This window comes from Panthera leo, chromosome E1 (genome assembly GCF_018350215.1).
Source record: "Panthera leo isolate Ple1 chromosome E1, P.leo_Ple1_pat1.1, whole genome shotgun sequence".
NCBI lineage: Eukaryota > Metazoa > Chordata > Mammalia > Carnivora > Felidae > Panthera > Panthera leo.
In genome coordinates, this window is record NC_056692.1 from 17,718,643 (window position 1) to 17,742,654 (window position 24,012).

At 55.6% G+C, this 24,012-nt stretch overlaps 2 protein-coding genes across 5 annotated transcripts; both read left to right on the top strand.

Annotated features, from left to right (window-relative positions):
* Nucleotides 1-1,476: 1,476 nt before the first annotated feature.
* Nucleotides 1,477-6,334, top strand: DHRS13 (dehydrogenase/reductase 13). Its single transcript, XM_042916705.1, has 5 exons — nucleotides 1,477-1,748; nucleotides 1,846-1,964; nucleotides 2,977-3,100; nucleotides 3,282-3,593; nucleotides 5,257-6,334. Exons 1-5 carry the CDS (start codon nucleotides 1,622-1,624, stop codon nucleotides 5,697-5,699), a joined length of 1,125 nt encoding a protein of 374 aa, XP_042772639.1. The 5' UTR covers nucleotides 1,477-1,621; the 3' UTR covers nucleotides 5,700-6,334.
* Nucleotides 6,335-6,446: 112 nt separating this feature from the next.
* Nucleotides 6,447-23,675, top strand: FLOT2 (flotillin 2). 4 transcript variants are annotated; one of them, XM_042916704.1, is made up of 11 exons: nucleotides 6,447-6,593; nucleotides 13,115-13,196; nucleotides 16,181-16,271; nucleotides 19,869-19,992; nucleotides 20,405-20,523; nucleotides 20,641-20,754; nucleotides 20,856-20,975; nucleotides 21,065-21,279; nucleotides 21,689-21,872; nucleotides 22,166-22,315; nucleotides 22,393-23,675. In XM_042916704.1, the coding sequence occupies exons 1-11, from the start codon at nucleotides 6,545-6,547 to the stop codon at nucleotides 22,429-22,431; spliced, it is 1,287 nt and encodes a 428-aa protein (XP_042772638.1). In that variant the 5' UTR covers nucleotides 6,447-6,544; the 3' UTR covers nucleotides 22,432-23,675. The 4 variants fall into 4 exon arrangements, with proteins under 4 accessions (XP_042772638.1, XP_042772635.1, XP_042772637.1 ...); XM_042916701.1 differs by lacking the exon at nucleotides 16,181-16,271 and adding an exon at nucleotides 18,780-18,870; XM_042916702.1 differs by lacking the exons at nucleotides 6,447-6,593; nucleotides 13,115-13,196; nucleotides 16,181-16,271 and adding exons at nucleotides 18,805-18,870; nucleotides 19,154-19,338.
* Nucleotides 23,676-24,012: the final 337 nt, after the last annotated feature.

Consider the following 24,012-nt stretch of genomic DNA (forward strand, 5'->3'; position numbering starts at 1 on the left):
GACGTGAGAAACTATCCAGGACGTTTTTCCTGAAGACAGGACACAGGAATCGCCCGTGTGTCTGTCCCACAAGGGTTCAAGGAATTGGTACCGGTTAGCAGGTCAGGACTTTGCCTTGAGGATGGAGTATGCATCCATTTTTTCCATTAATATTCCATTCCCAGCCTCTTCCTACAGCATCTGCAACTGAACCCCAAATCCCTAGTGCAGCCAAGTAGAAAACTTCCCCCTGGAATCTGAGGTCTGTCCCTGGCTTCCACCTACCTGCCTTGCTTTGTCTCCACCACTCTGCTCCCCCTGCCCGGATGGGCCTCTTGAACTCTCCAAGGGCAGAAACCTATTGTTCTGCTCAGTATCTCCAAGGCTGACCGTACCATGGGGCACACCACACGTGTGAAACAGTGGGTGCTAAGTTGTAATGGTTTCCTCAGGCAAGTCCTTGTCCTGGCCAGGAATACCCTCACCTGTGCCTCCCTAAGCTGTCACCACCCACTGTGCTGTCAGAGTCACTTCCTCCATTGAATCAGGGAGCTTCTTTACCTATTTCTACCACCTGTGAGGACCATCCCAGAGAAATTTTCTCCTGGAGGTCAGGTAACAGATGTTACATTTCAGTGTCTTCTTGCTTCCCGTCGGAAATGGAGGGGATGGGCGGCAGAGGCACGGAGATACAGCTAATTAAGGAGTGACTCCTAACAGCCCTGGATGGGTGGTGCCACCCTGACCACTGTGCCATCTCTCTGGCCTCTATAGGAAGAATAAGGAAGCATTCTAGAAGCTGAGATCTGGAAGTGAGCATAAGGAATTGCAGGACTTGTTTATGGAGGGAGGGCAAGGCATCCAGGGCTGGACTCTCTCTCAGACATAACAGCATTCATGTGCACACATCCCTCCAGAAGGGAAGGACTCTGCTTCGCACAGATGACACCCAGAGGGCTCACACACACACACCTTGTGAGCCCCTCCAGCAAGTCCTCAGCTAAGGGGCATGTGCACAAAGGACAGATCCGGAGATGTTCATTCAAGTGCACACACTGGCAGAGACTACAGAGGCATGCACACACCTGGAGGGGCTCTTGGCCCACATGGGCACAAACACGTAAAAGGTACTTACGCAGGCACACACCTACAGGGTACTTCCTGGGCCTGCAAGTACACACCCACAAGGAGCTCACACACAGAGGATCCAGAGGCACACACACAACCTGAGGGGCAATCCCAGAGCCCGTGGGCACATTACACACTCACAGAGTCATTCACACACTCAGAGTGGGTGGATTCATGTACATAGCCAGAGTGCCCCTGCACACGATCACACATCTGGAAGGAGCTCACGCAGGCACACACCTAGAGGGCGCTGCCAGGGCCCCAAAGCACACGCGCACCTAGGTGTTCCACAAGCACACACCCAGAGGACGTAGACGCATGCCTAGGGGGCGCTCGCACGGCCCACGCTCCCACGCACGCACACACACCCCTGCCCTGCCTCCCACCCGCCTCCGCCTCTGCCTCCGCCTTCTGGGAGGCTCGAGCCGGTGCGAGGCGGTTCGGCAGCCGCCGGACGGGCTCCGATCCAGGGTGGTGCGGGGCCTGTGCGGGGGAGCCCGGAGGCGCGGCCGGCATGGAGGCGCTGCTGCTGGGCGCGGGGTTGCTGCTGGGCGCCTACGTGCTTGTCTATTACAACCTCGTGAAGGCCCCGCCCTGCGGTGGCATAGCCAGCCTGCGCGGCCGCACGGCTGTGGTCACGGGTGAGTGCCGGAGGCCGGGCGCGCTGGTGGCGGGGAGGCCGGGCGGCGGGGTCAGCGGCCCGTCCGCCTCGGCTCAGCTACCGCCCGCCCACCGCAGGCGCCAACAGCGGCATCGGGAAGATGACGGCGCTGGAGCTGGCGCGCCGGGGAGCGCGCGTGGTGCTGGCCTGCCGGAGCCGGGAACGTGGTGAGGCGGCGGCCTTCGACCTCCGCCAGGTGAGGGGGAGAGGGTGAGCAACAAACGAACACACCCGGACACGGAGGGGGTGAACAGAGCGGCTTCCTCAACTCTGGTCGTTAAGTGCAGAAAAGAGGGTCTGCTGGTGCTCTGGCCACACAGGGAAGGGACACCAGACGAAAGCTAGGAAGTGGGCTTTTTGAAGGAGGTAATTGCTGTTCCTAAGATGTTTAAGGATCGGTAAGAGTTACACTAATGAAAGACAGTAGGGAAGGGAACAGCAGAGGGAACAGCATATGCAAAGGCCCTGAGGCAAGAGAGCTGATTTGATTTAGGGGGGGAAAAAAAACTGAAAGAAAAGATCTATTGAGTCTGTATGGAGCACGAAATATGGAAGAAAGAGGCAAAATGAAGAGGCTGGAGCCCCTGAGCCAGAGCTAGGTTCTGGAGGCACTTCTAGATCCTATTGAAGAACTCGGATTTTATAGGATGAGCAGTGGAGATACAGTGAAGCATTGGATCTGTCAGAATAGCAGGGTGTGGACTCAGTAGGGTATGGACTGTCAGAATAGCATTTTGAAATGAAACCCTCGGTGGCTATCGGAGCCTGGACTGGAGAGGACAGGAGTGGATGAGGGGAGACCAATGAGAAGTCTGTTGCAGATTTTAGGATAAGCAATAATGGGAAGAGGGAATGATAATAATAACAGCAAGTACTACCTACACAGTGCTGACTGGGTGCCAGGCACTGTTCTAAGCGTTTTACATTATATTAACTCACTGAATCCTCACAACTCCATGAAATAGGTATTACCTTGGTCCCATTATTCAGGGAGAAACCTGAGCCCCAGAGAGGTTAATGTCACACTCTATCTAATAAAAGGCAAAGTCAAAATTTGCATCCAGAGTCCACATACTTGTCCACTACATTCTAATGCACAGGGGCAGATCTTAGTCAAAGTAGGGGGTGGACTCTCACAATTTGGTACCTGGGGAGAGGGAAGAGGAGAGAGGTGCCTGGTGACAAGCCCAGCCCTTGCTGCCCCACAGGAGAGTGGGAACAATGAGGTCATCTTCATGGCCTTGGACTTGGCCAGTCTGGCCTCCGTGCGGGCCTTTGCTACTGCCTTCCTGAGCTCTGAGCCACGGCTGGACATCCTCATCCACAATGCCGGTGAGGGGCAGCAGGTCCTGCAGGGGGGCAGAGGGTGGGCAACCGTCCCCTCCAGCCAGGCCTTACCAAGGGGCAGTGGATGTATGGAAAGGGTGCCCCCTACCGCTGTCTCACAAACGGGGACACTGAGGCCTTCGGGGATCCCTCTGGAGCAGTTGCTCATATCTAGCCCCCGCCCCAGGGATCAGTTCCTGTGGCCGGACCCACGAGCCATTTAACCTGCTGCTGCGAGTGAACCACATTGGCCCCTTCTTGCTGACACATCTACTGCTGCCGCGGCTGAAGACATGCGCCCCCAGTCGTGTGGTGGTGGTATCCTCAGCCGCCCACCGGCGAGGGCACCTTGACTTCACACGCCTGGACCGCCCAGTGGTGGGCTGGCAGCAGGAGCTGCGGGCATATGCCGACAGTAAGCTGGCCAACGTGTTATTTGCCAGGGAGCTCGCCACTCAGCTTGAGGGTACTGGTGTCACCTGCTATGCGGCCCACCCAGGTAAGGCCTGGCTTTCTGACTGCTCTGCTTTGCTTTGATTCCCCCTCTCCCGTCCTCAACCCATCCTGTGCTCCCTCAGCCTCTCATTGAGCCACAGAAGCTCAGAACAGGAAGGAAGCATGGTACAAGGAGAGACCTATTCCTTGCTGATCTTGGAAGGAGGCTCTCCTTGTCTGGGTTCTTCCTCTCACACCACTAATTCGGATGCTGACTCCTGGGTAGGGAATGGCAATGAATAAAACCCAGGTTCTCACCCCAAGAACCCATCCATATGACTGAACTCAGCATACGATGATGGTGATGATGATGATGATGATGATGATGATAGCTAATAATTATTCATTCGTTCAAAAAGCATTTACTGAGTACCTACTATGAACCAGGCATTAATCTTGGTGCTGGGAATAGAGCAGTGAACTTAAAACAAAGACCCTTTCCTTGTAGAATTTACATTCTAGTTTGGGGAGGGGGAGGACTGCTAATAAATAAATATTTACAATGACAGGTGATGATAAAGTGCCATGGGAAAGATAAAGCACAGTGACGGGGATATGAAATGACGGGAGGTGCTGCTTTTTCTGCGGCAGGCAAGGAAGAGGTATCACTGAAAAGGTGACATTTGAGTAGAGGCCTGAAGGAGATGAACCAACCATGTGGCTTTCGGGGGAGAAGAGTATAAAGAACAGACTGATAGCAAGTGCAAAGGCCCTGAGGCAGAAGTGCCTGGTGTGCTTGAGAAAGACCAAGAAGCCCCATGTGGCTGGAACAAAGTGAGAGGAAGAGAGTGACAAGAGATGAGGTATAGAGATGGGCTGGGTCATCCAGGGTCTAGAAGTCCACTGTAAGCATTTCAGCTTTTAGTCTGAGTGACAGCTGATGAATAAAACCCATCTCTGCCTTACAGAACAGATCACAGGATAACAAGATCTGTCCTACGCATTTTACCATACTGCATTTTATTTTATTTTTTATTTTTTCAGAGAGAGCGTACGAGCAGGGGAGAGGGGCAGAGGGAGAAAGGGAGAGAATCTTAAGTAGGCTCCACGCTCGGCACAGAGCCTGATGCAGGGCTTGATGCCACGACCCTGGGATCATGACCTAAGCCAAAATCAAGAGGTGGACACTCAACCAACTAAGCCACCCGGAAACCCCTACCATACTACATTTTAGATGGTCTTTGCCTAAGGCTCACTTTATTTAATTTATTAATTAACTATTAATTTATTAATTAACTTATTTAATTTATTAATTAACTATTTAATTATAATAGTGACAGTAATCATCACAACTAACATTTATCAAGCTTTTATTACACTCCACATCTCTAATGTCCAAAACAGTGGCTGGTCTACCATAGGTGTTAGTTAATATATGTTTGCTGGCTAAACAAAGGAGCGGGACTTGAGCTAGGAAAAAAGATGTCTCCTCAGGCAGGGGACACAGCATGAAGAAACTGGGGCATGAGGAGGTATAGGAGTTTAGATGGAGAGGAGGAAGCTTGCTGTTGAAATGAGTGAGGTCACCCTGTGGGGGTCCTGAATGCCCACCAAATACTCTCCTGGTTTCCCTGGAACTGGACTCCATTCCCCACTCCCTTGTAGCCTCGTTCTTATTGCTCTTCTCCTGGGTCCTCACCCACTCCTGCCTTTCTTCCCATCCACAGGGCCTGTGAACTCAGAGCTATTCCTGCGCCACGTTCCTGGATGGCTGAGCCCACTTCTGCGCCCACTGGCTTGGCTGGTGCTGCGGACGCCAAGAGGGGGTGCCCAGACACCCCTGTACTGCGCTCTACAGGAGGGCATTGAACCTCTCAGTGGGAGATATTTTGCCAATTGCCATGTAGAGGAGGTGCCCCCAGCCGCCCGGGATGATCGTGCGGCCCACCGGCTGTGGGAGGCCAGTAAAAGGCTGGCAGGGCTTGGGCCTGGCCAGGATGCCGAACCTGACGAAGACCCCCAGCCTGAGGACCCAGGGACCCCATCTTCCCGGAGCAGCCCCCTCTCTGAGGAGCCCACAGTTTCTGAACCCCATGCCATCCCTCACAATTCACCAGACTTGTCTAAGGTCACACACCGAATTCAGGTTAAAACTGAACCTGAGCCCTAAATCTCCTAATCCCCAGGCTGGGGTACTTTCCATGGCACTTGGTGGCCCTTGAAAACCTGAACTGCATGCCAGGCCATGCCTTGGGCACTGAGGGGTTTGCAGGTTTTACCCCCATGGTTCCTTTCTGGAGCTTCAAGTTGTGTTCTTCTGAGCGGCTCTTTTCCTGGGGGAAGGAAATCATGGGCGATGATTTCTTCCTGAGAATAACAATAATCCCAGATTGAGAGGTGAGGGTGGGGGCGTGATTAATGTGCCAGACATTGCTTCTCAAGAATTTGAATTCCATGTTTCTGGTCCCCACTCTGGATGATGCTGATCGGCTCTGGATGAGGACGTGGGGGGTTGTGATTTGATGCACTGCCAACACGGAGATTTACTGAACTTGGGCCCGTTGCAACCACGTAGCCAGGTAGTTAAGTGACCCCCATTTGCAGAGGCGGGATTAGGCTGCATTGGTAACGGACTCGCCCAAGGTCTCCCCGCGGGTAAGAGCCGGAGCGGCGGGACTCCAGGCCCCCCGGCGGTAAGGTGGGGGCGGGGAGGTGAGGCAGGGCCGGGCGGTCGTTATGCAGGCGGCCGGGGGTAGGGGAGGGGGGGCGCCTTCCCGGGCGCTGTGGAGCTGGGCCTTGGGAAATGAGGCGCGTTGACTGCCGCCTCTCGCCCGCCGGCCCCGCCCTCCGCCGCTACACTTCCGGTGGGGCTGCGACCGCGGAGGGGCGCGGGCGGGCGCGCGGGCGGCCGCTGGGGGTGGCGGGATAGGCTGGGCGCGGCCGGCGGTGCGGGTGGTGCGGGCCGTGCCGTATAGGTCTCTGCGTTCCCCGCGGGCCCTCCGTCCCACCGGCGCCATGGGCAATTGCCACACGGTGGGGCCCAACGAGGCGCTGGTGGTTTCAGGTGAGAGGGCGGCGAGGGGGTTGGGTCTGGGGCGCCGGGGCGGAGAGGGTTGGGACGCGGGCTGTGCCCGCGAAGGTGGGTGAAGAGGGGGCGCGGGGTGGGTGCGGGGCTGGGGAGCTAGCGGGGACGGGCTAGGCCGGGGAGGGGCTCAGAGGGCGGAGGGCAGTGTGGAAGGTGGGGGCGCGGGTGTTGGGCCCGAGAACCTTACAGGAGGGGACCCCCATTCTCACACTTGCGGTGTTCCGAGCCCTCGAGACTCTCCCTCCCACTGCGTGTTTTCCCGTTTATTCCCTCCTGTTTCCGCCTCCTCCTTGGGCACGGTCTCCTCCCCTCTACTCCACTGTGGCCTAGGGGGTCCCGAACTGAGGCCGTGGGGAGGGGACCCGTGGTTCCCAGAACGTAGCGGTTTGGCTGGATTCCAGGGCCCGGCCCTTGGGGTGGGTCTCGAGGCTTTGGAGGGCAGGTGCCTGCCTGGGGATGGGGCCCTGGGACGGGGATCCTTTTGTTCCCGTTAATTCTGAGCGGGTTAGGGCTTGCTGGGGTTTACTGGCACTGCCCACCCCCGGAGATGCGGGTGCGGCCTCTACAGGTTGAGAAACCGGGTTCTGGCTGTGTCGCCACGGTTGCAAAATGCTACAGACTCCAGAATTTCTGGGAGCTTAGGTGGGGCTTGACTGCTGTGCTGGGGAAGGGAGAGGTATCTTTGCCTTAAGGCTGCTTTTTAAATTGTGTATTTGGGTATCTTGAGAGGTGGCTGAAGCCTTTCAAGCCACCGGTTTGTGCAACCCCTGGCTGGCTCACAGGTGCTGTGAAGGGTGGTTTCCTGACAGCTTGGAGGCCTGTGGCTGCAGGAATCCTTCAGGTCTTACTTCCTACTATCAATGTCAATTTCCAGCCTGTGTGCAGAGTTGTTAGGGCTGGCTACAGAAGTGGGTAGAAGAGGGTGAGCTAGACCAGGGTTTGTAGCTGCCCCTTGGGGAGGTGTGATGAATCCATTGGGAACTTTTACCCCAGAACATGGCCTCTGGCTCGGTTTGGATCTCAAAATCAGTCTCTCCACTGGGACAGGAAATCCTCGCCCTCCCTGATCAGGACCCTCCTACTCTTGTAGGGAAGAGCAGACAAGACCAGAGGTGGCCTTGGGATTTAGGAGGGAGACCCCCAGAGAGCACTGAGGCCAGACTTGCACCTGTCTCCCGGACCCCAGTCCTAAAGAAGACTTTTAGAACCCCAAAATCTGCATGGCACTTTCTCTGGTAGACTTTTCTTTCCGGAAGTCCAGACCCTGAGCTGAGGAGACAAAAGCTCCAATCCTGTCCCTGTGGAGAGACTAAGGGGTGAGAGGAGCACCTGAGTTAGGCTGCTCTGTACCTTCCACTTGCCGGAAATCTGGTCCTCTGGCCAGAGGCCAATGCAGTGGCCTCCCTCCCCTGTTTTAGGAGGGAGCGGAGGCAGTGCCGAGAATTGAGGGCACTGTAGTCAAGGAAGGGTAGGAGAGAAGAGGGAGGGATAAGGCTCAGGATAACAGAACCTGGGGATTTGAGCCGATCAGACGGATAGAGATGCAGCTCTCCCTCACAGAACTCCCAGCAGAGCAGGGCAGAGCAACCACTCCCGGCCCTACCCCCCACCTGGTTACTTAAGCCTGCATCTAGGTCTGGAGGCATCACATTCAGCCCAATTTGAGAAGGATGCCGTTCTCAAGGATGATCTTCTGGTCATCTTCTGCACCTGAAAAGGCTGGAGGATTTTCCTGGTTGTCTAACCTCCCTTCTTCATTCTGTAATATCAAACCTTTTTGTCTCTCTCTCTCTCTCTCTCTCTCTCTCTCTCTCTCTCTCTCCTTTTAGCAATTTTAAAGGGGGAATCCAAACACCATACATCTTTCTCTCATCTCTACAATAGGTCAGAGGTTCTTAACCTGGGGTCCGTGGGTAGAATTTAGAGGTCTGTGCGTTTGGATGGGGGAAAGACATGCTCCCGACCTTGTCACTAACCTTAATTGAAAGTTAGCCTTTCTTCGGATTATAAACGTCAGCCACAATCCATGATAGCATTAGCAGGTATTTTCCTACCATACTGCCATTGTAGCAGGTACCTTTGAGGTCATTTATCCTCTCACTGAATTCTGCTTCTGAAACCATCGCTACACTGTATGTTAACCAACTTGGATTTAAATAAAATTTCTTTAAAAAGTGAGTAGTTTTAGCATCCCTAAATTCTACTCCTGAAACCGTTACTACACTATATGTTAACTTAGATTTAAAAAAAAAAAAAGTTATTTACGCTCATCAGTACTTGAAGTTTAGCTAGTTATTAACCACTTGATTTTATTATTTAATGTGTTACTATTTCACACCTATTACTATGTATTACATGTCACACATTTGGTGGTTTTAATAATTTGATAACTTTCAGTATAATTGTTTCTTATGTATTTTATGCATTTATCAGCATTCCTGCATTGCTGGACTACTAACAGGGGCTGTGGCTCAAAAGAGGCTAAATCCCCCTTGTCTTCTGGAGTAGTGGGAAGAAGGTAGAAGAGAGGCAGGAAGGGAGCAGAATATTCCCGAGAAGGTAGAGGGATGGACTGGGTCTGGAGGGGCTAAGAGTGGGACAGAGGTTGGCATGTGATTCTTCAGCTTGGATAAGGACAGGGCAAAGGCAAGTAAGTTGAGTTAGAAAAAGTGAGATAAAATTAGAAGAAACTTCCAGGTGTGAAGAGAGTGAAAGCTAGGGACGTCAAGGAAGGGGCACCTGAGTGTCCTCTCTTGGGTGTGGTGCTCAGGCTCAGTGTGACCAGGAATCTGGGAGGGAGATGCCTTTCAGGGCAGGAAGCTGCTGGGGGGTGGGGCAGGCTGGCAGTACGAGCTTCCTGTTGTTGCTACCCCTGGGAACTTGGCCATCTTGCCCTTGGCCTAGGCCCAGCTTCGGCTGTGGCAGCCTGCTCTCAAGGTCAAAGAATAAGTTAAAGGTAAAGGGTGGACAGCCCCTTCCCCCACGCGATCCCACACCACCTCTACTGCTTCCACCCCCAGCACAGTGAGAAGTGCCCTGGAGCCCGCTGGAGGCCCCAGCCCTCACCAGGCCCAAAGTGAAACAAGCTGTGATTTTTTGACCCTTTCAGTTTCTCCAGATCCCGAGATGGCTTAGGTTTCGGGTTGACTGCTTGTCCTTAGAGGCCTCCCTTACCCCACTCCCCAGAGCAGAGAAGCCTACGCTAGCTTCCCTTGAGCAACAGCCTTGTGGACAGTTATTTCCCCCCCAGAGAAACAGGCCTTTTTCCACCCCTACTCACACTGCGGAGCTGCGCCTTACTCCCTGGACTTCTGGCTCGGCTCCTTGCACACTGTGCACAGAGGCAGGCCCAGGAAACTGGGTTGGCTCTCGGGGAGCAGTCTCGGACACCAGTTCTTTAAGGTGACAGGCTTTCTGCACTAGTGAGGTCTTTGTCCTTCGCCTCCACCTGTCCAAAACTTGTCTCCAGTTCCCTGTTCTCTGAGTTGTCTCTGGTTCCGTTGTTGACTTCACCACCCACTCAAACCTGTACTCTGGAGGTGCACCCATGTGGTAGCCAATAGCCACTTAAATTTAAATTAAGTTAGAGGAGAGCCTGGGTGGTTCAGTCAGTTAGATGTCCAACTCTTGATTTCGGCTTGGGTTGTGATCTTGCGGTTCATGAGATCGTGCCCTGAGTCCGGCTTTCTGCTGACAGAGCGGACTCTGCTTGGGATTCTCTCTCCCTCTCTTTCTTCCCCTCTCCCATGTGTATGCGCATTCTCTCTCTCAAAATAAATAAACTTAAAAAAAAAATTTTTTTATTAGAAATTCAGTTCCTCGGTTGTACCAGCCACATTTCCAGTCCTCAGTAAGCACATGTGGCTAGTGGCTGCCATATTGCACAGTGCAGCCATAGAACATTTCCAGCCTCACAGTTCTCTTGGACAAGACTGCTCTAGAAGTTACTCCATGACATCAGCCACCATGTCTTGCCTAAGTCACTGCAAGAGGCTTCTACCCAATCTCCTTGGCCACCCCACCCCCTTCTTCCACCTTGTGCAAAGTGGTGTTTCTAAAAGGCAAATGTAATTTTGTTGCTCCTCACCTTAAATCCTTGTGTGACCAGCCCCCCGCCCCCCCCCCCGCCCGCCATCACACACACACATACACACACACGCACGCACACACACACACACACACCCAGCTCTTTGGCCTGATACCTGAGACACTCTATGATCTGGCCTCTGCCCCTCTACCCTGCTTGTACCCCGCTGTGGGTCCTCAGAGACACTGTAACTCAACTACATGAAACTACCCCTGACCCTTGACCTTTGGAGGCACACACCCTAAGGCTTTCCTGGAAACTGAAGTCTGTGAATACAGAAATGATGACACCCACTGGCTTTTTCCCAAATCCCATTTCCTTTGAATCATCTGTTTCCTGCACATTTTTCTGCACTGCCAGGAAACTGCCCCTCTAGCTTTTACTAAAGTTTTCTTGAACTCGGTGAATAATTTTGGTATTCTCAGTTCACAACAAGAATTTCAGGAATTGGGTTTTCTCACTTCTGCATAGACATTATGCCAGCATGCTGGACATGTCTACAGCTGGATCCGAGTTGGGGCCTGATTCAACATTCTGTTTAGCTGATATAGTTTTCAGGAACCACTTCCTTAAAAAAATTTTTTTTTTTTTTTTTACATTTGTTTATTTTTGAGAGACAGAGAGAGACAGAATACAAGCGGGGGAGGGGCAGAGAGAGAATGAAACACAGAATCTGAAGCAGGCTCCAGGCTCCGAGCGGTCAGCACAGAGCCTGACACGAGGCTCAAACCCATGAACTGTGAGATCATGACCTGAGCCAAAGTCGGACGCGTAACCAACCGAGCCACTCAGGCGCCCCATAGGAACGAACCACTTCCTTTTCAGGCCTTTTCTCTTTGTCTACACTTCTGCCACTGGTACCACAGGTTGGCCTTTGTTTTGAGGCCTTGCCTTCCCCATTCACTCCCATAAGAAGTACACAGTCACTCTGAAGCCCTGGAAGTAGAGAACCAACCTTACTGAGATGTGTCTGCTGGGCATGAGCAAGGATCCCATCTTGGCTCCAAGACACCTCCCTCCCTTCAGCCTCCCGGGGCCCCCCCACCCCCCATGTGCCCTGCACCCCTTCTTGTTCTGCACACTCCCTGGTACATGGTATTACAATTATCTCAGGAAAAGTTCCCACCTCCTTCAAGGTAGAAATTGTAGGGGCGCCTGGGCGGCTCAGTCGGTTAAGCATCCAGCTTCAGCTCAGGTCATGATCTCACGGTTCATGAGTTCAAGCCTCACGTCAGGCTCTGTGCCCACAGCTCAGAGCCTGGAGCATGCTTTGGATTCTGTGTCTCCTTCTCTGCCCCTCCCCCACTCGTGCTCTGTCTCTCTCTCAAAAATAAATTAACATTAAAAAAAGATAGGAATTATAGGGGCTCCTGGGTGGCTCAGTCGGTTGAGGGCCGACTTCGGCTCAGGTCACGATCTTGCGGTCCGTGAGTTCGATCCCCGCATCGGGCCCCTGTGCTGACAGCTCAGAGCCCAGAGCCTGTTTCAATTCTGTGTCTCCCTCTCTCTGACCCTCCCCCATTCATGCTCTGTCTCTCTCTGTCTCAAAAATAAATAAACGTTGGGGCGCCTGGGTGGCGCAGTCGGTTAAGCGTCCGACTTCAGCCAGGTCACGATCTCGCGGTCCGTGAGTTCGAGCCCCGCGTCAGGCTCTGGGCTGATGGCTCGGAGCCTGGAGCCTGTTTCCGATTCTGTGTCTCCCTCTCTCTCTGCCCCTCCCCTGTTCATGCTCTGTCTCTCTCTGTCCCAAAAATAAATAAAAAAAAAAAAAGTTGGAAAAAAATAAATAAACGTTAAAAAAAAAAAAATTAAAAAAAAAAAAGATAGGAATTATAAATTAAAAAAAAGATAGGAATTGTATCTTCATCTCTTTATTCCTAGCACAGAAACAGTCTACTTGTTTGCTGAATGAATGGTTAAATGAAAGATGAAGCTTTTCCTGCTCACTCCTGCCCACTGACTTCTGTTCTCTGAAAGTACTTACATTCGGAACCACTCATTGGATAGCCTTCTTTCTATGCAAATTGTCTACCAAATTGTCTGTCTCCCTTTTTTTTTTTTTATTTAAAAATTTTTAATGTTTATTTATTTTGGGGAGAGATCGAGAGCAGTTGGGGGAAGGGCAGAGAGAGAGGGAAAAGCAGGCTCCAGACTCTGAGCTGTCAGCACAGAGCCCAATGCAGGGCTGGAACTCACGAATTGCGAGATCATGATCTGAGCTGAAATCAGAGGCTTAACCGACGGAGCCACCCAGGCACCCCTGTCTGTCTCTCATTTCTGTGTAAGCTCAGCACCCAACAGTGGGGCTTGTCAACTGTCAGAGTGAGTAAAGACCCAGAGTTGCTGTTGGAGGGATGGGGGGTAGACAAACCCAAGAACTGACTGACCAGCAGTGGTTTGCTTTGCTCTCCAGGGGGCTGTTGTGGTTCCGACTATAAACAGTACGTGTTTGGCGGCTGGGCCTGGGCCTGGTGGTGTATCTCCGACACTCAGAGGTAAGGGCCCAGGGGCTGGGGAACCTGGCATCCTGGTGGGCAAGGGAGAAAAGGGTTTCCAGCCTTCCCCGCTTCACCCCCCCGGTCAGCTAGAGCATCCTCCCTTGCCACATTCCCATGCTGGGGGTCTCCTAAGAAGCAGGTGAGATGGGTTGCACAGGGACACAGGGGGTCTGTCTGCGGGCACCTTCTCCTTAGTGGGTATGCTTTTTCCACTGGAGACGTCACTTCTGTCCCAGAGAATCCAGGGTCATGCCCAAGCAGAATCCTGACTCCCTGAGCCTAACTCAGTTATTCTTACAGCCCTATTCCCTGTGGAGAGGAAGGGCCGAAGAGACCCACACACGCCCTCACCCGTGCAGGCCTGGACAGTGTAGACAGGGCTAAAGGGCAGAGAATGACGGATGCACATTGTGAAGGGCTCCATGATAGCCGCAGCTTACCAACAGGGGGTGGGGATCTAAGGAACTGGTGCCGGGCTGGGCAAAACAGGTCTGGACCTCCTCAGTCAGTCTGGAAAGACTCACCAGAGGAAGGGACATTGCAGCCCCCCAGAGGGCCCACCATCCGGCTCTCCCTGGGGCTCCCCCAGAACCCTCAGCGGGACCAGACTTGGCCTGGGCCTCTCCTGGCTCCCTCACTGCCTACCCACAAGGAGAAGAGGTGTGCCAGCCACTTTTCCACCGTCACCCCCTTCCTGACTATGCCCAGATCCTTCCAGGCCAGAACCCACGCAACAGGGAGGGGAAGTGATGGTCACCCCGGAGGGAAAACAGCAGCGATTGCAGTGGAAATCCCCCTCTGGCCCAGCCCCCCCAGTCAGCAGAGAGAGGCCCTCCGTGGCTGCGCCGAGCTCTACGCTTGAGACTCCAGGGGGACTGAGGGTGTTGGCCAGGGTCAGGGCCATGGGGAAGCAGGTCACCTTTTTAACTTCACTGATTTCTCGTAACCCCCTCTGCTCTCCCCTCACTTTGTTCTGCCCGAGTTGAGGAATCCTGGGGGACTCTCCTGGCTCAAGGCCAAAAGTGTCCGAGAGTAACCAGCACTGATCACAACTTCTCAGGAGGACACAAGGCCCTCCTGAGTGGGCCAGTGGCCTGTCGGAAGCCATGGGGTGCCCTCTCCAGAGGTACTGTCACCCCACCCCACATGCCTTGCAGTCCTGCGATGACCGAGTAAGTCGTCCAGACACTGCGTTACAGCCAGTCCTGGAGAGTTTGCAACTTTACCCAGAGACTTGTCCCGCGCAGGCATCCACTGCTAGGGTGACATGCCTGCAGCCCTTTCTCTACGGTCTTGGCACCCCCTCCTGCTTTTTGCTCCAGGCAGCAGAGCCCCAGGACAGGAGAGCCAAGCTTCTCTGACAGTACGTTTGGAAGTAAGGAGTGGAGGGCCTTGTACGTCATCCTGGGAAACTGACCTCACACACCCAGGCTTAGCATTCTCCCTCTGGTGCCACTTGCTGGGTGGTCTAAGCCTGGAGCCCGCCCCTTCCTGGGCTCTGTGTCCAAGGGCAGTCCCTTCCCCGACCCCTAGCCTACCTGAAGGACGTCTCTACAAGCTGGGGCTTCTATTTCCCCAGGCCGGCAGGAAGAGCCCCTCAGGTCAGAGTAGAGGCTTCTAACCCAGCCTGGATTCTAGCCTCCCCTTCGAGATACTTTCCGCACACCGCCCTCCAGGTCCCCCACCTCCGTTGTCAGCCATTCTTCGCCAGGCTCGATGAAGCCCTGCCTGCTGCACTTTGCCGCCACATCCTGTGCTGTCCTGAGGCCCTGATGTGGCAGCTCTCTCTCCCTTACCTGAGTGAATCCTCCACCTCTGGCATCTGAGCTGCAGCCTCCTGTCTTCCCTCCTTCCTTCCCTCCTTCCCTCCCTCCTTCCCTCCTTCCCTCCCTCCCTCCCTCCTTCCCTCCCTCTCTCCTATCTCCCTCTCTCCTCCTTCCCCAGAAGAGAGCTTAGTGGGTTCCTGTCTGAGTCCTCTCAGGCCAAGGAGTGCCAGTGTCAGGGGCTCAAATGAAGGCAACCTTTCCACATCTGCACGGCCAGAGCCCCCCGGGCTGGCACTGTGCTGGGTGAGGCGGGGCTCCCATCCCCCACCCCCATCCCCCAGTCTGCCTGCCTCTGCTCCTTCAGCTTCTGCCACCGTCCTCCCTTCTTCTGGTTGAAGGAAACTGTCCACGCTGTCAGCATCCCGGCTTCTGCCTGGCCTGCCACCCTGCACACACTCGCACACACGTGCTGCACGAGGGAGGCCCAGCTAGGGTGGCCTAAACAGCTTCAAGACGCTTCATTTTGTTTGCCATGACTCTCTTTGCCTCTGCCCAACTTTGGAAATCCCAAAGTGAATTACCCCGTCACCTCCCAGTTGTCCCTGTGAATATTGTGGGAGGGACACACTTTCTCCTCCAGCCTTCCTTGACACCTAGCCCCCCAAATCAGAAAATCCAAGGTTTTCTTTGGGCTTTCCTGGCCCTAAATTGCCTACTTAGTGATATGTAACACAAACCCAAGCAGGATTTGGTATTTGCTGTGGTTCATTAATCCCCAGAGTGGCCTCTTCTGTCCAATTTCTGGAAACACAGGCTTGCCTGTGTTTGGAGAGTAGAGCTGACACTAAGTCTCCCAGACTCTCCTGCCAGGAGTCTGCCAGGAGTTTCCTGGGAAAGTGAGGTGGTGGGCAACGCAGGTGCCCTGTGCACAGGCCTCCCGACCTCAGGTCGTAGGCTTTTTCCCCAGCCCAGCCGCTCCTCCTTAGAGGGGTATGGGAAAAGAGACGCAGAGGCCTCAGGCCAGCAAGGGGCCTTCCTCTGTCCCCCTACAACCCTAGGCTGAGCTGGCAGTAGAGGGCTAAAGTACTAAGAGCAACCCCGCCCTGCCCCAGGCATCCGGCATCGTTGCTTGTCTGGTAACCACTGTGTGTGTTTGCTGTGTCCCCTCCTACCCCCTCCTTTCCCTACCTCTCCCTCCCCCTGGCTGCTCCTCAGACTGTCTCTGGAGGTTATGACCATCCTGTGTCGCTGTGAGAATATTGAGACGTCGGAGGGGGTCCCGCTATTCGTAACAGGGGTTGCACAGGTAATAACCCACCTGCTTCCTCCTCTGTGTCTAACCTTCTCTCTTCCTGCCCAGCGGGGCCTGGCAGGCAGGAGCCAGATGGACTCCCCTCTGAAAGTGTGCCTCCCTCCCCTCTGTTCCCACCTGTGCTGCTGTGGGTGCCAGGATGGACCCCTAGAGATCCCCAGCTCCTTTGCCCTCACTGACTGGGGCTGCTAGTGGGGAAAGAGCAAGGGATTCTGGAACCCCTCCCAGGTCTGCTAGTGAATGTCCTTGGATGCCAAGGGGTAAGTTGAGGCAGGAGACACAGGCCCCTGTGTGCCAGAACTCGGCTGTCTGGACAGGAAGGGTTCAGTCCCAACCACTCCAGGTCCTGCGGAGCCCGTTGCCAGCCTCCCGTCCATGCTGACACCCCAGTGTCGAGCCCTAGCCCTCCTTCTCACAAGGCCAGAAAATGGGTCCCATGAAAAGTTCTGTTCGTCAGGCTCCTCCGACCTCCTTGACAGGCATCAGCAAAATGAGCCTTGGCCATTCCCTGCTCCTAATTTTTGTTGAGAAGGCTTTGAGAAAATCTCTTGTCACTAAGATTTTAGTTTCCCTGTGTGTGAAGTAGGGGAATCATGTCCTCTACGTGTTCTGTAGGGATATTGGAAAGGCAAGTAAAACAACATGAGGGCTTTTTGAGATTTTTGGAAAAGAAGTGCTAGAAAAACCTAAGCTTTTATTATTAATCCGGTCTCACTCTGTGTGTGTGTGTGTGTGCACGCACATGGGTGTGTGGTATTTTTAAAGTTCATTTATTTTATTTGAAAAAATTTTTTTAATATTTATTTATTTTTGAGAGAGAGAGAGACAGACAGCATGAGCTGGGGAGGGGCAGAGAGAGAGGGAGACACGGAATCAGAAGCAGGCTCCAGGCTCCGAGCTGTCAGCACAGAGCCCAATGCGGGGCTCGAACCCGCTGACTGTGAGATCATGACCTGAGCCAAAGTCAGACGCTCAACCGACTGAGCCATCCAGGCACCCCAAGTTCATTTATTTATTTTGAGAGAATGTGAGAGAGCAAGCAGAGGAGGGGCAGAGAGAGGGGGAAAAGAGAATCCTAAGCAGGCTCCACGCTATCAGTGCAGAGCCCAACACAGGGCTGGATCCCACCAACTGTGAGATCGTGACCTGAGCCGAAATCCAAGAGCTGACCGCCCAACCAACTGAGCCACCCAGGTGCTCCCCAGTCTCACTTTGAAAAGCAAGTGGCCCGATGTCTCGCTCTTCACTGCCATGCAGCTGTAGCCAATGAAACCCATTCCTGAGCCAGGGTGTTCGGTAACTCCCAGCACTTTCTTTGTAATATGCAGGTGGTCATCTTCATTGCTTCCCTCAGCAGCTCCCTGTTGAGCGCCTTCCCAGTTCCAGGCACTGCGGTGAGCATCAGAAAGCCCCTGCCCCCTCAGAGCCTGCATGCTGGGCGCCCGGACCGGAAGGGCCCAAACATCATCTTACCAATCCCCTTACCTTGCTGGAAATTGCCCTTCCGGCTTCTCAGGCACAACCCCGCACCACCTCTCCCTTCCTCACCCAGCCTGCCGGCTCTAACGGGGAAGGGGACTGTCCCCACCTTACCCACTCCTTGTAGCCGTGTACAGGCAGGCTTCAGCACGGAGGCCTGACAAACTCAGAGCACTTTGTGTGGAACCAGTAGGGTCCCAGCCTCCCTCGACACCCTTGGCTAAAGAAACCCCGCTCTGCCTCCAAACCGCTACTGACTTGAGACAACTGCAGATACCTATGTCCCTTTTAAGCTGGGTGATGTGGACCCTGGAGATTGTCTGGGCCAGGAAGCCCTCGTGTGACCTCAGCCCCGGTTCCCCACTTGAGCCACCTGGGCCCAACCCCAGAGGGTAGGCTTCAAGTCCAGCCTGTTGCCAGGTGAAGGGACCGGGCAGGATTCCCCTGGCCAGTAGCAGACGCAGGGTCACCTCTGTCTCGGCCCGGCAGTGGGCATACTCCTAATACACCAGGCTAGTAGGCAGGGCTCTCTGGGCAGCCTCCCGGGGTGCCTTGGGGACAGGTGAAGGCCCCTGGGAATGTTCAGATGGCACCCGTGGATGACCCACACAGCCCAGCCCGGAGTACCAGCGCTTACGTGTTTTTCCCAGGACACACACACACACACACACACACATACACACACACACAGCTACACCTGGACTGTCCGCACTGGCCCAGACCGCCCACAACCCCTGCTCTACTTCCTTTCCCTACTCTGCAGGCCAGGCTCATCTGAGCAGACATGTGTGCCGTGGGCAGAACACTTACACTGCTTCCCCCGGAGCCACCCGCACCCACGCTGCTCTGCCTTCCCACCCATCTCCCCACAGACTCCTGACTACGACCCCTCAAAGCGCCCACCCCACCCTCTGCAGCAGGACCCCTGGCCTGTCCCAGTCGGAGCAGTGAGGTATTGGACTCTCCCCACACCCCAGGCCCTGGGCCCCCAGACCCATGCCCCTGTTTTGCATTTCTTGGCAGGATTTCCCTAGAGATTATGACGTTGCAGCCCCGCTGCGAGGACGTAGAGACGGCCGAGGGGGTAGCTTTAACTGTGACGGGTGTCGCCCAGGTATAGTAACCCAGCAGCCCCACGCATGTCCGTTGAGCTGCCTCGTCCCTGTGCCGGGGTTTGGGGGGAGGAGGAGAGGACGGCAGCCAGGGGCAGTCTCCCTCCAGTGCCCCTTCCCCTGCCCCCCTTCCAAGAGAGGGTCATCGTCACCGGAATGTGCTCACTCGGCCTCTTGGCCACTCAGTAGGACTAACAGACACCCCTTCTCTCCTCAGCGGGCTCGCAAGAGACAGAACCAGTGCTGAGGGCTCCTGGCTCACTAACCCCACCCCATTCTTTGCAGGTGTTGGAAGTGCCACGCCCCAGAATCCAGGCCTTCCCTGTTCCCTGGGGAGGGGGCTAAAGGGGACCAGAGGGGAGGCCACGTGAGGCAGAGGAGTTGTCGGAGGCTGCTTTATGTTCCCAGCTCGGGGCCAGGGTGAGGGGCTTCCTGCTCCAGTCCAGTTCTCAACGTCACAGGGCAGCAAGGTGCAACCATGCTATAGGCTCCTGGTGAGGGGGTGGTTGGCTTAATACCTCGGGTATGAAAGGCAGGTGGATACCCACCCTCGGTGGCATCCCCCTGGACCTGTCTCCTGCCCTGTCCAGGCTCTCTTCCCTAGTCTGTGTATCTGTGTCCCTATCACTCATTTTCCTTTTTGCCCTCTCTGCCCCTCAGCCTGCAGGTCTCCCACCTGTGGGGAGACTGCATGGGAGGAATTGGCTAACGAGGGAATAGTGAGTGGGCTGAGGGTGGGGAGATGAGCCCCAAGTGCCCAGCAGAGAGGCTGTGTCAGGGCCCGAGGCTGCCAGTGAAGATAAAAATTGTCAGTGTAAGAATTCCATGTGTGCTCTCCCCACCAGAGGCCTCAGACAGACTCTGTCCCCTCCTGGCCCCTAGGCCTCCGGGTCTGAGAAAAGAGGGGAGGGGCACAGCCACCATCCTCCACATCTCTGGGTCTGGGGACTCCATCTGCCCCCCTCCAGCCTGGTTCAGGCGCCTCTGTGACTACTGGCAGGTGAAGATCATGACAGAGAAGGAGCTCCTGGCAGTGGCCTGCGAGCAGTTTCTGGGCAAGAACGTGCAGGACATCAAGAACGTCGTCCTGCAGACCCTGGAGGGACACCTGCGCTCCATCCTTGGTAAGGCCCTGCCCCTCCCAGGGACCCCTCTGCTGCCTTTGAGGAACCTCGCAGGCTCTCCAAGCCAGGGCCAGGGAGGGGCGTGGGGCAGGGCAGGGAGGTCTGTCAGTCCCACCAAGGTTTCCTTTCCAAACTTCCGGTGACTTGAGGCAAAGGAGAGGGCATTGGGATGGGGAGGCGAGGGGCCGCCAGTCTGGCCAGGCTCCTGGTGTTGCTTGAGACACTTTTCCTCATCCAGCCTGGACTCTGCAAGAGGAGGCTCAGTGTTAAATACCGTGAAGAAGAAACCCCGGGAAGACCCAGCTCAGACCGCACTACGTGGGCATGCAGTCAGACTGCTGCTTGTATGCCTCGTCCCTTCTGCGGTGGGCTGGGCCCCCAGGGAACCAGCCCATGATCCCTCTGTTCCCAGGGACCCTCACCGTGGAGCAGATTTATCAGGACCGGGACCAGTTTGCCAAGCTGGTGCGGGAGGTGGCGGCCCCTGATGTCGGCCGCATGGGCATCGAGATCCTCAGCTTCACCATCAAGGTGCAGTGCGATAGGAAGGCTGCAGCCCCCCACGTCCCCCTGGGAGGGGGGTGTTGGCAGGAGGGGCACCTCTGTACCTATGACTCTTCCCAAGGATGACTCCCCCTTCCCTCCCAGGACGTGTATGACAAAGTGGACTATCTAAGCTCCTTGGGCAAGACACAGACTGCCGTGGTACAGAGAGATGCCGACATTGGGGTGGCCGAGGCCGAGCGAGACGCAGGCATCCGGGTACGTGGGCTTTCCTTCCTGCCCCCAGGGCCAGGGATCTCGGGGGGGTGGGACCATGGTAGGTTGAGGGAACCCTCAGCACCTGCCCCTCCTGCTGCCAGGAAGCCGAGTGCAAGAAGGAGATGCTGGATGTGAAGTTCATGGCAGACACCAAGATCGCCGACTCCAAGCGAGCCTTCGAGCTACAAAAGTCAGCTTTCAGTGAGGAGGTCAACATCAAGGTGAGGAGCCGTAGGGCATCCCAGGTTGGGGCTCAGGGCTCGGGACCTGGCAGCCAGCCTCTGACGTGCTGCCCTTCTTCCTGCCGCAGACAGCCGAGGCCCAGCTGGCCTATGAGCTGCAAGGAGCCCGTGAGCAGCAGAAGATCCGGCAGGAAGAGATTGAGATTGAGGTTGTACAGCGCAAGAAGCAGATCGCAGTGGAGGCACAGGAGATCCTGCGCACAGATAAGGAGCTCATTGCCACAGTGCGCTGTCCTGCCGAAGCTGAGGCCCACCGCATACAGCAGATCGCCGAGGGTGAAAAGTGAGCACCCCTGGCTGAGGGGGGGACTAGTCAGGCTCCTCTCCCATCCACCTCTCCAGCCCCAGCGTGGAAGCCGCCTCTCCCAGCACCTGCTGACTGAGGTGGGGGTGTGCCGCCTTCCCAGTGGGATTGCTGTTGGGAAGGCTGAACTAGATAAAGGAGACCCGAGGGCCCGATATGGTACTTGGCACAGCGGGCATCCTGGCCAGTCCCTGGCTAGTCTCTCCCATTTGCATCTGGCAGCTGGTGGCCTCTCTCTGCCAGAGCCTGAAGAAGGCACCTCCCTCCTTAGGTCCCCAACCCCTGACACCCGGCAGAGCAGAGGGCTTGAGGGTTTGCTGGCCCCCAGGCAAGGCTTGAGGGCACCCTGGCACTTCGCACTGATGCTGCCTGACCTGAACTCCTGCAGGGTGAAGCAGGTCCTCTTAGCACAGGCGGAGGCTGAGAAGATCCGCAAAATCGGGGAGGCGGAGGCAGCAGTCATCGAGGCGATGGGCAAGGCAGAAGCTGAGCGGATGAAGCTCAAGGCTGAGGCCTACCAGCAATATGGGGATGCAGCCAAGATGGCCTTGGTGCTGGAGGCCCTGCCCCAGGTGAGGCCTTTGCCCCGGGGTGGATCCGGCTGGGCCTTGTCAGGAACACAGCGACGGGCTGGCTAGAAACATTAAATGTGAGAGCGCTCGGCAGGGGGGGGCAGGAACCCTGCAACAGGCACAGGCCCATCCCTGGCCCACTGGGTCTCACTGACCGTGGCTTGCAAATAAGAGCCACCCAAGCTGGGGTGGGGTTTAGGCGAGGTGGAGAAAGGAAGGGGAGATGCTGGACGGGGCAGGGCAGGAGGACAGAGCGCACCAAACCGAGCCCTCCCCCCACCTCCCCCACCTAGATTGCTGCCAAAATCGCCGCCCCGCTGACCAAAGTCGATGAGATTGTGGTCCTCAGTGGGGACAACAGCAAAGTGACATCGGAGGTAAACCGACTGCTGGCCGAGCTGCCGGCCTCTGTGCACGCCCTCACAGGCATGGACCTCTCTAAGGTGAGTGCTGGCCGCCTGCGGGTGGGGCAGTCACGGGCCACAGAGCCGAGGCCTCACGGTGCCTCCCTTCCTTGCAGATACCCCTGATCAAGAAGGCCACTGGCGCACAGGCGTGAGGCTCCCAAAGGCCTACACCCGTCAGCAGCCGCCCGCCTCTCCCTCCAGCACCCGTTTTCCTACCACAGCGACAACGGGAACGCTACTGACTCTGGTGCCTTATTTTGTAGGGACCAGAAGTGCTGCGTGTTCAGGCCTTCTGTGGCTGTCTTCCCTTCTGTCCTGTCTCTAGCTGTCTCCTTCCTCTCCTCCCCCCACACCTTCACTTTCACTGCCACATTCATCTCGTTGGTCTCTTCCACCCTCCTCTCCCTGTACGTCTCCTCCTTTGTCTGTCTTTTTCTGTCCCTCTCTGCTCCCACCCTCTACACACATCATGTAGTTTAAGCTAAAGATGTGTATTATAATCACTGTCTGTCTCGGGGGGCAGTAGCCCTGCTGCTCCTCAGAATCCTGGTGCCTTGAAGTTCTCTGTGCATCTGTCCATCCTCCCCGTGGCCCTTGCCAAAATTCGGCATGGGTGCGGAGGGTCTGGGTAGGATGGCCACCCTCCCTTCTCTTGGCTTGGTCTTCCCAGCCCTAAACCCGACCCCAGGAAGTCCCCAGCCTCACCCGCTCCAGACCCCCTCGGCCTAGCCGGGCACTGCCCTACTTCAGCCTCCCCCAGCCCCAGGCCTGCTCTCCTACTTAACCTCTCTCTCTCTACCCAGGGGCAGAGGCAAGGCCTCCTGTCTACAGCAGCTCCCTCAGTTTACTACTGCCTTAGGAGGCCCCTGCTTGTGCTCAGGGAAGTCCCCTTCATGGACATGTCCCTACTAGGTGGAGTGGGGCTTGGTCCCAACTCTGCTAAACTCTTTTGGGATCAGGGTCTAGCCCCACTGGGGACTAGAAGGTGTGTAGACCGTCTTCCTGCTAGGGCTGTGCTGTCCTGGGTATCGGGCCAGGCCCTTCCAGTGGGCAGGGCTGTGCCAACCCTATACAGAGTTGAGTGCTGTAGACTGGCCAGACTCTTATCATATCCCCCGTGCCATCTTTCCTTCTGGCCAGAGTGATAGGGTTCCAGCCATGGGGAAGCAGCCCAGTCCTCTGTCTTCTTGCTCTAGTGGAGACAGAAGAGCCCGGGGCCCAAGCATCCTGGCAGGGATGCTGTGGGTGTCCAGAGGTCCCAGTGTCCCACTTCTGGCTCTGCCCCAGCCTGTGTAGCTGTTCCTGCATGTGGATGCTGCATGTCTGGTCTGGGGCTTGGATGCTGCACTGCCCCATTGCCTGTCCCTTCTGGTAAAATAAAGATCTGTTATGCCTATGCCCTGTATCGTCTCTTCTGTGAGAGTGGAGACTAGGAAGCAAGAACTAACCAGGTCCCCTGCCCACATGCCCATTCAGCCTCACGGTTACACTTTGTCTGTTCTTCCCCATGGTAGCCACTGGAGGGCATCAGCACACTGGCCTTGCCCCCAGCAGCATCCTGGGGCAGGGTGGCCATTGGCCCAGGTGCTGTGTCCAGATCTGAGCCTTGGGAGACCTGGCTCCATTGCAGGCAGAAGATGGAAGGGGCTGCCGGGCTCATCTCCCCACTGTGTCCATCCTGAGCCTCACTCAGTACTGGAGCCCGTTTCTCAGGCGTTAAGAACGTGAACTCT

Bases quoted from the DNA above. Each gene is read 5' to 3' on its own strand.
- DHRS13 (XM_042916705.1), top strand. From the start codon at position 1,622: ATGGAGGCGCTGCTGCTGGGCGCGGGGTTGCTGCTGGGCGCCTACGTG. The intron at 1,749-1,845 runs GTGAGTGCCGGA...CGCCCACCGCAG, and splicing joins CCGCACGGCTGTGGTCACGG to GCGCCAACAGCGGCATCGGG. The intron at 3,594-5,256 runs GTAAGGCCTGGC...TCCCATCCACAG, and splicing joins CTGCTATGCGGCCCACCCAG to GGCCTGTGAACTCAGAGCTA.
- FLOT2 (XM_042916704.1), top strand. From the start codon at position 6,545: ATGGGCAATTGCCACACGGTGGGGCCCAACGAGGCGCTGGTGGTTTCA. The intron at 20,755-20,855 runs GTACGTGGGCTT...TCCTGCTGCCAG, and splicing joins AGCGAGACGCAGGCATCCGG to GAAGCCGAGTGCAAGAAGGA. The intron at 21,873-22,165 runs GTGAGGCCTTTG...TCCCCCACCTAG, and splicing joins TGCTGGAGGCCCTGCCCCAG to ATTGCTGCCAAAATCGCCGC.